The 13,255-nt window shown below is 42.5% G+C and overlaps 1 protein-coding gene across 1 annotated transcript in view; it reads right to left on the bottom strand.

Annotated features, from left to right (window-relative positions):
• Positions 1–397: 397 nt before the first annotated feature.
• LAMB4 (laminin, beta 4) overlaps positions 398–13,255 on the bottom strand; it is a gene marked incomplete at its 5' end in the record, with an annotated part of 26,987 nt that continues 14,129 nt past the window's right edge. Inside the window, 11 exons of the mRNA XM_009076697.1 lie at positions 398–537; positions 1,552–1,705; positions 2,740–2,916; positions 3,150–3,288; positions 3,873–4,074; positions 5,885–6,029; positions 7,551–7,754; positions 8,534–8,739; positions 11,788–11,948; positions 12,303–12,678; positions 13,017–13,113. Coding sequence (XP_009074945.1) covers positions 398–537; positions 1,552–1,705; positions 2,740–2,916; positions 3,150–3,288; positions 3,873–4,074; positions 5,885–6,029; positions 7,551–7,754; positions 8,534–8,739; positions 11,788–11,948; positions 12,303–12,678; positions 13,017–13,113 — 2,001 coding nt within the window. The remainder of the gene's footprint in view (positions 538–1,551; positions 1,706–2,739; positions 2,917–3,149; positions 3,289–3,872; positions 4,075–5,884; positions 6,030–7,550; positions 7,755–8,533; positions 8,740–11,787; positions 11,949–12,302; positions 12,679–13,016; positions 13,114–13,255) is intronic.

The raw sequence follows: 13,255 nt of genomic DNA, 5'->3' as shown, positions 1-13,255 counted from the left end.
GGTTGTGGCACAGCCACAGATTATTTAGGGTTTGGCAGGAGACACAGAGTGTTGGGAGTCTGTCTTTGAGGCAGTTATTGGCAGCTCTTTGAGCCATCCTCCTTTTGCATGTTCACCCCACTGCAGCCAGAAACCTTAGGCTGTGCACAGGAGTGTGTTACAGAGCTCCCTCAAAGACTACAGCCTGGTGACTAAATCAGCTGGTTTATTAAAAGGTATTTCCTATTTCCATTTAAACTCACAAATAAAAAAAAAAAAAAGAGAGAAAATGACATTATTCACTGTGCCAAAATTCTCTAGACCCCTTCAGATATAATGCCAGAGGAGAGCCCCCCATGCCAGGAAGCTCAGGTGGTGGAGACTTCAGCTGCATTTTACCTGATGGTCTATCCAGACTCTAACTTTTGCACGTTGCATACTTGCTTTCCTGCTCCATGATTTCATTTCTAATGGCTATCACTTGTTTCTCTAGTTGTCTCAGTTGCTCTGCCTTGTCTTGTTTGGTTTGATTCAGCTCCTGAAGCTTCTTCTCCAAATCTGGAAAAGCAGAGACATGCAATGATGCCCACAGTTGTTTAAGTAAAATCCAGGGATTAACAGCATTTATTTTCCCAGAAGTTTCAGAGGCAATAAGCCCATTTCAAATGGAGAATGTTATATATGCAACTGGAGGGAAAAGGCTGACTTCTGCACAGCAAAAGAAGTGTGACAGCCTTAAAGAAATTGATTTCTCAGCATGTGCTCTTTGTCCATCAGCAAGGATGGGGCAGGACATGGAGCTCTTACAGGACTTGGTTTAAATGCAAACACTCAGAGGAACAGTGTGTGCACTGATGTGTGTAAAGCCCAGACAATTTGGGCATAATGGGCCTAGGTCTCCCTCACTTATCTGAATTCTGCTGGTTCCTGTGAAGCTGCACCAATGACTGATACTGGTAATGAGTCAAACCCACAGTATTCACTACTTCTTTCCAATGCCCTTATCATATGGACATTTGGAATGACTGGGATGCTCTTCATACTTCTCCTCAAGTTATATACTCAAAATATTTATTCAGTATCTGGTTTATTCTGCCACTGCTCAGAGATAGTCTCTGAAGGGGAACAAGTTTGGTCTGATGGAAAACAGCTCCCCTGCAGCTCTATAACACAAACCATCACTCGGGTAATGTAAGGAAAGAGAGCACAGAGGAAGGATTGAAGGTCCAAATCCCAAAGTGACTGCATAAATCAGGGCCTCCAGCTAAGTTTTATGCAGATTTTGCACTTGTCCTGTTTGTAAACTGTCTGAATAAAATCACTGCAAGTCCCTGTGCAGACACTTCTGAAACTCTGCTTATAGCAACCAATTTATGTCAGAAAAAGTAAATGAGACAAATCAATTCAACTGCTTTTAACCTGAGTAGCTTCAGGCAGAGTTTTTCACCAGTTACCCTGTTTTAAACCCAGTTTCAGGTGAACCTAGTCTGTTAGTGTCTGTGGGCAAGGATTCAGCCTTGAATTCATGACTGTCACAGTGTTTACTGCTCCCTATGGAAGTGAGAACACCACCTGTTATTCTTTTCATCTTTCTTTCAGTCTCTTCAGCCAGTTTTTCTGCTTCTTCTTTCAGCTGCTTTACTTTTTCTAGTGTTACATTTGGAGGTCCTTGGGCTGTTAGCTTGCCTTGAAGAATGGTGTACTTTCTTTTAATGTCAGCAAATTCCTGTAACAAAATGCCATCATTAATGATGTTTAAGAGCATCTCATCATTAATCTGGGGTACAGAAGAAGATTTTTATACTTTTTTAAAACATCCTCTTTGAACCAAACTTCATATTTCTCATTCTCCTAAATATTAAAAAAAATAAATGTATGTACATAGAAATATGCTTTGCAAAGCATGACAGAAATCAGTTAAAACAAATTGCCAGTGGAGTAATCTAAAGGGGGGGAGGGTGAGAATATAAAGCAAGTATTATTTACTATTTTTAAGGCTTATGCTGTTTTTACTTCTGTTGTTAGGACTTTTCTGTAAATTTCATTTTGCCACGAGGCTTAACTCAAATTTAATGAATCATCTGCAGCAATATTGGGGCCTTTTTACATTTTTGGTGGTAGCAATATTTCCTGGCTAATCCATTCCCTGCTGATCTAGGCTGCTGTTGAGGCTGCAGTTTAGATTTTGCCTAAGTCTCTTACAACTTGGGAGCATAGTCATGCTCCAAGCTTGTGCTGTGGGTTTTTCTTGCAATTTTAGCAAATTTCTAGCTGCAGTCTCAAAAAACCAGAGCTACTTAAAAGCACCAAGCCAACCCAAAGCTCCAAGTAACTCCCTGCAGCATTTTTCCATGAAGGAGAATGGCACAGGATGAATGACCAGGCTGCTTCCAGTGCTCCCATACTTTAATATCTGGTTTTGTGATTTGCTCTGTTGTGTTTACTGGTGCTCATGGTGACTACAAGACTTATACACAGTGCAAGAAAAAAAAGTCACAGAGTAGCCAGAGAAATGTGTATGTTTTCATTCATTTGGGCAAACAGAAGTGTTGGATGCCAGAAGCCTTAAAATAAAAAATAAATTATTCTTAACCTGTGACATTTTACACTGCATGGGCATAAGGAAAACGTTCACAGTTTTGAGGACAGCAGAGTAACACTTCTGAAGCAAAAATACCATTAAATATGAAGGGATGTTTTACACTTAATTTTTTTCCCCTTAATTTTTTTTCCCTTTTCTGCCCTAATTTTTCCCCTTACATTATCAATATCCTGGGCTTGCTTGTGTGCTGCTTCTGCCTCTGCTCTTGCCTTTGTAGCTTGATTCTTGTTCATCAGTGTTTTTGCCTGCCATGTGGCAATTTCATCTTCCAGCTCAGTCTGTTTTGCTGACAAGTCGTTTAGTTCATCGTTTGTCTTGTTCACTTGGTTCTCAGCCTAAAACAGAACAATTGAAGGCTGTGGTTTCTTATGCAATGTCTATCCAGCTTGCAGAGCATGGTCAGGAGAGAGACAGTCAACAGATTCAGAGATCCTTAAGCAGTATGGAATTGGTGTCATATCTGTGCCACATTCTGTTCTTCTTTGCTTACATCAAGGAAATTTAAGGATGTAGCATCTCTTTCTAAGATGTGTATAGCAAATACATGAAAAGATTTACAGCAAGATACCTGGGAGATCTGTGTTCTGATGCCTCGTATCTCTTCATTTAACTTTGTGATGGTGTTTTTGGAGCGTCCTTGGGACTCCACAACGTGTTTTAGTTTATCATTAATTTCATACACAGGCAGAAGAGCTTTAGCTGCTTTGCTAAAAGGGAAAAATAGAAGTGTGTGTAGGATTGTGGTGTGGAGAGCAAAGCAAGCACATGTTTCAAATGCAGCCACACTGACATGCAGAAATGTTTCCTCAGGTCCAACAACAACCATTAAAATTGTGGTTTGTAAGTTAGTAAAGCAAAAAGCTCAGTAAGAGAATTTGTGTGGGAACACCTGAGCTGCATTGGGTGGTGCATTGCTAGAAGGGAAGGCTCACAGGTGAACATGTTTTTTCTCTTGTCGGTTCTTTCTCACCCTTACTTAAACCACCCAGTGAACCAGATGGAATGCTCCACCAGGTCCAAGGTGGAAGTAAGTAGCTGCTTTGGCCTCTCTGACTCAGCAGGCAGAGGAGCCAAGAGCTGCTTCCCTGCAGCATAACAGCTCCTGCAGCCCAAGCAGTGATGGCTCCTTCCTGCTGGAGAGGTCCTGTGGAAATGGCAAGGTGAAATCTCCTGTCATCTGTACTTTCCCTCCAGCATTACTAGGATCCTGCCAGGGGTATTGAGCAGTCCTACCGTGCCCAGTGCCACCCCAGCTGGAGTTGACATGTCAATATGAGAATACCTTACTTACTCAGCTTCTAGTGCCTCCACCAGCAGCATCTGAGCGTCCTCCTTTTTAATGCTTCTCTTATTCAGTTTGTACTTCTCACAGTGGTTCATAATGCTCTTGATTTTGCCAAGCATGTCTGTGAGCTCTCCTGGAGTCAGGGCAAGGTTTATTTGCAGAACATGATTTGCTACCTTCTCAATGTCTTCGGGAGGAACGTTCTCATCTGCAACAGAAACGGAGCTGAGAGTATCCTGGAGCAGCTCTTTCCTCCCAGTGAAAGGTAAATGGTCATTATGGCTGCTGACCCTTGGAGTCATGTGGGAGAATAAAGCTGACAGGCACAGCGAGGGGGGAAGAGAATTATCTCCAACATTTTGTAACTTAATATTATGCTTTCAGGTACTGCAGTTAGAGTTGTCAGAACTGGCTAAAATGAGGATTTGAACCCACTTTGAACTGAGTTATTAAAATTCTGATGCAGAACTGAGCCTGGGGAAGGTTTTAAATCAGTGCCCAGCACAGCTAGATGTGTCAGGCCCCATTTCTCCCCTGGCCCACAGATCAAAGAGGTGCTGGTGAGACTGGGGTGTGTATGGAGCTTTCCAAGCTGGTCAGTGGGTGTAATCCCTTTCCTGGAGTCACCACAATATTAAGAAAGTAGTTCCTTCACTGGTTAATGAGAAAGGCTAAGCTGCAGAGGGAACTTGGGTCAAACTCAGCTAGAATGGGAATTTACAATAGAAAAACCATATTTTGATAATTCCCACTACAAATGAGCTTCTCCCAGCTCTTTGCTAAGAGGCACAGGCACAGTTAGAGCAGTCAATGCCTCGTGAAGTCTCATCATCAGCTCTGTTTTCTGCTTACTTCCATTTATAGAAAAGACCTTGTGTGATAAAACAGTTGAAACATATTAAATGTTTGAGCTAATGCTCCAGAGTAACTGAGCAGGAATTAAATACAAGATATTCAGAGTGCAAGCAGTAGTGCATTCCTGAGAGCTATTTTCTGTAAAAATATGTTCTTCCAAAATCACCCTTACATCAATGTAGAGTTCAGGAGATCTAATGGAACTCTATGCATCTCAGCTGTCACTGTTCTTACACTTGAATTAACAAAAGAAAGATTGGAAAAAATGCTTTTATGATTGTTAGTAAATGCTGTATGTTTACTAAGAAACAGAAAAGAAGAGCTAAAGGTGGAATTTTCAGTTGCTATCAAACAAAAATCTGAGAACTGTAAGGAATTAAATGGACTTAAATCTTCCAGTTCAATAAAACAATTTAACTGTTCCTGAACAAAAGAAGTCCTGTGTCCTCTGCCCTCACTCCCATTTGGACATAGAGGTATAGATGCCAAAGTCCTGCCAACATGCAATCCATAGAAATTTATGAGATCAGCTGCATTCAAGAGGTTAAAAAAATCCTGTCACATTGGAACCTCTTTGATGTGCATCTGGTAAAAAAACTTTGGGTCAGTTTCTTACAGCATTTTTCTGCAGTTGTGAGGGTGGAAATTTTTTTGTGTTATTTTTTTTGTGGGAGCTGTGAAGTTCTACCAGAATTCTTTGATTCCTCGAGTCACAGCTTTAGGGAGACGATGGAGCAGTATGTGTCCTAATTCCCACGCTCCCTACGGAGAGCCTCTATTTATGGGCCTGGAAGAAGGGGGTGGAATAACAATATGAGGATGCATTGGACATGCCTGGCCATTATATATTGTATTGAAATTATCTTAGCAGTGCTTTACTCAGATAAACGAGGAACAGAAGAAATTACTTGTGTGCTTCAAATTAAGCACATTAAAAAAAGATTATAATCAGAATGTAACAGCTCTGCTGTAAAATTAATAGGAAGTGGTGTCACCTGGGAGAAAGGAACACTAGAAAAAAAGGGATTGAAAAGGATTGCGCAGATCAGGAGATAGACAAGAAATTTCATGTGTATACAGCTAGATAACTTTCTGGCTATTATGCTATGTTATATTGGAATATATATCTGTCTATAGATGAGTCAAAAAGATTTCATATTTACCTAACAAGAAGTCTTTCACTTTTTGGATGAACTCCTTAGTGATCTCTCCATCAACCTCAATCTGATTCTTAGCCCTCTCCAGCTGCCAGATAAATTGTGAACTTTTCAGTTTGCTGTCTTCTGCCATCTTTCTAATGCTTCCAACCTGGAAATATGATTAGAAATAGCAGTGCCATTTTCTGGAGGTTACCTATCATTGCTTGGCAAGTTGAGCTCTGACACAAAAATGATTTTGATCCAAGCCTTAGCTGGAATCACTTGATGGGTCTTTGCAAAGTAGTAGGAGACCCCTTTGGGGAACTTCAGAAGCTGCTCCATCTTGACCTTCATCTGGCCTCAGAAAAAGCCTGAATCAAGCATTTTTTTTTCTCTCTGCAACTACTGCTAAGCCACAGCCCCTTAGAAGGTGCTGATGGTTGTTGCAGTACTGCAGCATGTCAGTGATCAGATTCACATCTATTCCAGAAAATGTAATTTCATTTGTCTTTTCATATTGGACCTGCTGTTAAAAAAAAATCAGCACTTAAAGAGGACACAAATAAAGAAGGTAGAGTTCAAGGCTTGTCTTTAAAAGCTATAATTTGCCCTTAAATTACTACTCTTGATTATTTAAATGAGAGCTTTAGAATAACCATCAAATCCCAGCAGTAGTTTGCTTTGCTAGGGGCTTTTCCTTAAGGAAAGGCACAGGTACCACCTCTCTGCAGTCTGCAGAGGGAAGAGATTCAGTCCTTCCCCATGCAAAGAGAAAAACAATGATGTTTTTCCTTCTGAAATGTCTCAAAATAGTTCACTCATTATCATGGAGCTGCCTGAGGCCTGTGAGCACTAAAGGCAGTGTCCCAGCAGCCTGGCTCTCCACATCTCAGCGATGCCTTTTGCTGCTGCCCCTCTGTGTCCTGTGGTCCCAGCCCTGTGCCCTGGTTGCTCATCTCTAAACCTGCATTTTAAACAGAGGAAATGGATGCCCACACACCCTGCAGGGACAGGGCAAAGCCACAGCAGAATGACAGTTCTGTTGGAAAATGTGTTTTGCCTATAACTGTAACAGGCATCATCTCTGATTGTGAATAAGACCAAACTCTTCACTGGTGTTTTGGGATTTGTCTGTTTTGTTTCCTTGGCACATGTTGCATCGGCCACATTTTGCTTGAATTATTTTTCACTGCTACTGTGCAGTAGAGCTGACTAATTGATGCCCTCCTGAACATCACTGGGGGCAGAAAAGCTTCATCTTGAAATTATTTGCAAAGATTATTTAATGGCAAACATAATAGTAGTATGAATTTGTATAAACACAGCTTAACTCTGTGCACAGCAGTAATCATATTGCAATAAGCATGTCAGGCTACTGACAAATGGTGCCATTTGAATCTTTCCTACTAAAAATATAGACAATACTAGCCTGATGCCCCCAAATTCCATAGGCACAGAGCACCACAACCTGTGAAGTCTTGGCAGCTGTGAGGAAAAAGAAGACATAGCTAGAGCCACAGTCTCTTGGTGGAGCTGGCATCTAATACTCCCAGTACTGAACCATGATAGGTCTGTGATGTTGGGACAGGGTCCATCACTATGTCAACGATGAGTTTTCGTAGATTTGTGACCTCCCAAATCTCATCCTCCATCCATTTCACTGAACAAATAGAGGTTTGATATACAGCACCTGATTCTCAGGTTCCTGTAGCTGAGTAGTCAGGTTTTTTAGCCACACAGCAGTCTTCTCAGCTATCCTGAAGGCCTCAGTGGAGAGAGGAAATGCTCCATTGCAGTTTGGGCCACCACACTGCCTGAGTCCGTGGCTGTCCCGGCACGAGGCTCCTCCACAGGCTGCTGAGACACAGGGCTGGTCTCCTGGCACACCACAGATCTGCAATAAGGAAGACTCTTATGTCAGGATTCCTCTGGGGGCCTGAGCTACATCCTGAGGGGAGCAAGATGTTTAACATCATATGAACATTGAACATAGGATGGGAGTTTCCCTAAGACACAGTGGTCTGGTAGCTCTAAAGATGGGGATCACTGCCAGTTACAGGTCCCTCTTCCCTGGTTTAAAGGATGCCCATGGCTCTGAGCATACTTGCAGTAGGTATTGGGTTCCATGTGTAGCATTAAGACCCATTCTTCAGTCAATGGCTTCTAAAGGATTCAGATCACCTCTCACACAACATGGTACCATCTCTAGCCTTCCATATAGTTTGACACAGATGTTGAAACTGAAGGCTTAGATGGATGATCTCTTCCAGATCTGAAGGTTCTATCAGGTATTTATTGCTGCTCTGCAGAAGGACAGAAATCCCTTCCTTTCCCATAGGTAATGCAAAGGATATGTGAGCACTCCCCATCCAGTCCAGGGCAAAGAAGCTCTGCTTGGTTTAAGTTAGTCATGGAGAAGGTTTGGGTTAATCTTGCTGAAATTACACTGATGTCCTCCTGAGGCTAGAGAGTGCTTAAAGGGTTCCTGGTGCTGGGTCTGCCCCGTGGCTCCCAGGAGGTTGGTAATAACTACAGCTGAGAAGTGCATCTGTTTCTGATGTGACCACATGGCTGTGCCAGGGAAGTGTAATTTTTCAGATTTAAAAATGCATGTAAGCACCCTTTTAAAATAAAACCCACTAAAACATCTAGAAAGAGATTCAGAGCACCTACCTTTTCATTCAAGTTCTGGATGTCAGGGCTTTTGATCATTTTGAGCTGTTGCAGCACACTGGTTGCTTTTAAGACCTGATGGTCCAACATAGCAACTGCATTGTTCCTAGTGTACTCTGAGTATCTTACAATAGGGATTGTCCCCCTGGTCTTCTGTTCTGCCAGAAATGAGGCTTCAGAGTGTTTCCTAATGTTGCTGATGGCCTCTGTAGTAACAGAAATAGGGTTTAGTACCAAATGGATTTTGGTTGCATACTGCATTCTGAACAATTGGTGAGTGACAGATGTTTCAGTTTGGTGCTACTGGTGTTTGATTTGGGACATCAGGGAGGGACAGGAACTGTCATTTCCTCAGCCAAGCTTTTTAGTCCTCTACTCATCCACTTGCCAAACAGGAATAATTATTGATGCTCATAAAAGCTAATAAAATAGATGAAAATATGGTGGATCCCATGTCATTCTTCAGAGTCCAAGGTGTGTGAGAAGCCAATGGAACAGACCAAAGTATGAAGGAGATCCCATTAATGACACAAACTGCTACTGCTCTGCATTCATCAGTAACTCAGGCATTGCTGCCATTGTTGAGCTGATAAAAGCTCTTGTCAGAGCTGGATGTGGCACTTAGTGCCATGGTCTAGTAACCATGGTAGGGTTGGACTCAATAATCTTTGAGGTCTCTTCCAACCAGGTTGATTCTATGATTTATGCTGTTTTGAAGTTTAGGCAAGGAGAACTGTTTCTGCCAGTTGTTGAACCTATGAAATGATCAGCTGTAAGTCAGGAAAGCATTCATCCTTTCTGTTCAGCATAGCGCCCAAGATTTAAATGGCCTGCTAGACTGAGGCCAAATTTAGACTACAAATGCGAATTTATGAGGGACTTTTTGGCTCTGGAAAAATCCAGTTTCAGGACTGATTCATTAAAACCACCCAGTTCCACAATAAACTTGTAGGCCAGGCAAAAAATGCTTTCCAGCAAGAGTCTTGTTCGCTTAGTGAAAGATTTCCTTAAGCAGACTCAAAAGGGTTGGAGACTATTACAATTTTTTTCAGATTAATAGCCTGAGGAAAGGACTCAGGCCTTTTGCAAAACACATAATTTAAAGCTGCTGCTGCTGCTGCTGTTGAGGCTTCCCAGATCTCCAGAGAACCCAAACTTGTCCCCAAATTCCTAAGCAGAAATATGTGCAGAGCCAAAACTGATGTGTCGACAGTGAGAAAGCATTAAAGGTCACTGATCAACATCTCTCTTTGTGCTGGTAACTGACTCAGTTACTAGCTGAAGTCAAAGACAAGGCACTCATCACGTCCTGTGGACTTTGATTCAGGCACTAAAGCCCTTGGCCTTGCTTTGATTGAAGCTGAACAATGCTTAGTTATCATGTGGAACCAGAGCTATTTATTTATCTTGTAACTGCTGGAAACAATGTACAGTTGAAAGTTAGCTCCTAATACAAAATACCTGGTGAGAGACTGCTCAAACTCCACATCTAAGCCAGAGATTCTTTTCTGTGCAACAATTCTATTGCAGGAATATTTTGCAGAGGTTCAGCTCTCCATTAAGTGGCCCAAATGCGTTTTCCATGTTTGGTTTGTGATGGAGTTGTAGAGCTTCCAAGTTCCTTTGCATTAAACACAGTGTCTTAGCCCAGGCTTGATTTACAGCCTAGGAAGATGTACTCACTGCATTACTGTACCACAGTGGCTGCAGGGCCAGGGGCCAAGGCCAGGAAGCTGTAATTTAATGAGATCTCATAAACTGCAGACTTTCTTTTAAGGACACTTGTGTCCTGTTTTTTCCAGTGATTTTAATTCATTATTAGATATTGACATTTCCAGGTCAGTTAGCTGAATATGCCTGTGAGGAAGACTCTGCAAAGAGAAGAAGGTTAGAGCCCTTTCCCCACATGTGTCTAGGGCACAAGTGCCAAATGTGCCTCAGATGGTCTATGTCACTCTATCCTGCTCTACTCTAGCAAAAAAGAGAGGAAAAAGCAGCCAGAGTCATATGTAAGATGTGCTGCTGGTTGCAAAAGGAAGATGGGGGAAGGAGCCAGTCTCTCTCCCAGGTAACAGAGAAGCTGGTTTTCTTGAGGGAAATGTTATTTTTGTGCTGTTAGATGCTTGGTAGCAGGGCCAATTAATATTTGTGTCCCTGATAGGAAATTCAGCTTACATTCAAGGTCTTCCTTTCCCCACCCCCCATGTGCTTTTTATAGGGCTGTTTATCTGTCTCCAGAGGCCAAAAGATGAAGTGGGTTTGGAACGTGACCAGAGAGCACCATGGATGCTTCAGCTGTGCATCCACTGACCTCCCTGGGATTTATTGTTTCTTTGCCTTTCTGCCTTTCTCAGAGTCTACACCAGGCTCAGCTGAATGGGAAGTGGAGCCTGGGAGAGCTGTGCTGACTGTTTGCACAGGGACCTGAGGGAAGAGCTGCCAAGTACAACAGGGCAGGGGAGCCCTAAATCTTAGTTAGTCCCTCTTTCCCCTCTTCCTTTCCCTCCACTTTATATTCTGTTGACTTCTCCTTTTTTTTTTTCCCCCCAATCTTTTCTTGGCCAATCATTTTCTTGCCTGAGTGAAACACAGAGGAACTGCAAATGGCAGTGCATTGTCTGTAGCTTGTGTCTTCAGTGGTGGGCAACTTATCTTCTGGGGGTTCATATCTTGGCATCCATCTCTTTGGAGAGTTTTCTGCTGACCATCTCCTGCCATTGTAGATGATCTAACACCTGTTTGTGATCCCTGACTGATATATCCCCATCTTTCTCCAGAAAGATGTCTGTGACATTGCTGTTACAGCTATTAGCTGATGGAGACTATACTTAGCTCAAGCACAGATGGTGCAATTCTTTCAAAAATGGGAAGGAACTCAGTTCTGCCTTCACATTTCTTGATGATGGAGGGCTAGTTCTGTAACACATAAATTCATGTATTTTCCCATGGGAACACTAAGAAGTTGCACTATGACACTCAGCATGAATTAAACAAACTATTGCTGTACAACATTCTTTAGGTATTGCTAAGAGCAAGAGGAGACAGAAGTGGGGTAAAAATCCTTTGCTGTCTTACTGCATGAGCTGTGAGTCTGTACTGTGAAACTTTTATGTCCTGATGTAAACATTTGGGCTCCAAGGCATCTGACTGATGCGACCCTGGCACATGCATCTGGAATTTAGGATGCTAGAAATCATGGCATTTTAAGATAAAAGTGGTTTTAATTTCACTATTTCAGTAATTTGCTGGCTTACCTTTGAAGTTCAAGTAATGAAAATTCTGATGCAGTTGTATTTTCTGTTGTAGAAGCTCATACACTAGGTCAGCTTCTTCCCCAATGTCTTCTATGTTCTTGATAAGATCAGGAAACTCATATGGTAAACTGTGAAGAGGATCCATTTGTGCAACTTTTTGTCTGAAAGGGAAATGGCAGCGATGCAGAAGTCAGACCAGGTTGTTCTTAAACTAGAATCGACTTACACAATATTTTTGAGGGCAAGAGATACATTTCTAAATGAGCAGAAACACTTCATTTTCATGGCTTATTTAAAAAACCCTTTGAATGAACTGGAAAAATTCCAGCATTTAAGCATATGTCTGTGCGGGACAGACATAGATAAGGATTATTTTGTTCACAGTTCTATTGAAAACAGTGACTTAGTAGTCCAGCATCTGTGTGCTTATGAGAAGTGGGAGTTGATGTGTAGGGATGACTGGTGGAGGGCAGGGGAAGACTATTTCTCAGACAAGGGAGTAGCCTAGCCCTTACTGAAGGTAGCCCTGAAAATCCCTGATGCCTGAGAGGGCTGTCAGTGAGAGGACAGGATGTCTCAAAATCTGTTCAGTTTCAGAAATGGCATCTTCGAGGACTTTGAAGTGCATGTCACAGCTGGGCATTCGTCCTCCTCTACCTTCCAGCTTTGCAGCAAACCTCATTAACCCCTGAACGGTCTGAGCGAGGGCAGTGATTTCAGTGTCCCACTGAGCAAAGCAAAGGTGGCACTGATGGCAAGAAGGGAAGTCTCTCTCGAAGCCGCGGCCGCACTGGTTGCAGAACCGGCCGCTGACGCCCGCGCGGCAGTTGCACGCGCCGGTGGCTTTGTCACACGTGGGCTGGTGTGTTCCCTCCGGGTTGCACTCACACACTGCAAGAAAGGGACAGCAAGTTACAGCCAGTTGTTCCTTTTCTGTGGGATCAAAAGGTAATCATTGTGTGATTCAAGTCAATAGAAGCGAAGCGGCATTTGAGCGAGAGCAAAGCTGATTGCATGGCTAATGGCTCTTCTTCATCATATGACTTGCATCATAACACAGAAATAACAATAGAGGTAAATAATGCAAACACTTAGGTCCATCTGATGCACACAGACATATCAAAGCCTGTTTCTCTAGATGTGTGTCCCATCTTCCCTGTGAATAGAAAAGCTAGACATTTATTTCGAGGCAGTTTCTAACCCAGTTGTCACCACTTAATAACACTTACAAATGCAATACATCTGAGGATTCCCAAAGTAGTTTTCCTCACATTCGTCACAACGTCTTCCGCTGTATCCTTGCTTACATGGACACTGGCCTGTAAACTACAAAGACAGGTAGGATTGAGTTGAGAGCAGAGCCATATGGCTGGATATACATTATTTAAGGTGACTTAAGTTGTACAGCTGTGTGGGGACTGCAGCAGCACTGCTTGCCCAGTCTTTGAACACCATGGTTTACACAGTA

This window comes from Acanthisitta chloris, unplaced genomic scaffold (genome assembly GCF_000695815.1).
Source record: "Acanthisitta chloris isolate BGI_N310 unplaced genomic scaffold, ASM69581v1 scaffold13480, whole genome shotgun sequence".
NCBI classification, from domain to species: Eukaryota; Metazoa; Chordata; class Aves; order Passeriformes; family Acanthisittidae; genus Acanthisitta; species Acanthisitta chloris.
This window is presented reverse-complemented; position numbering and strand designations above follow the sequence as displayed.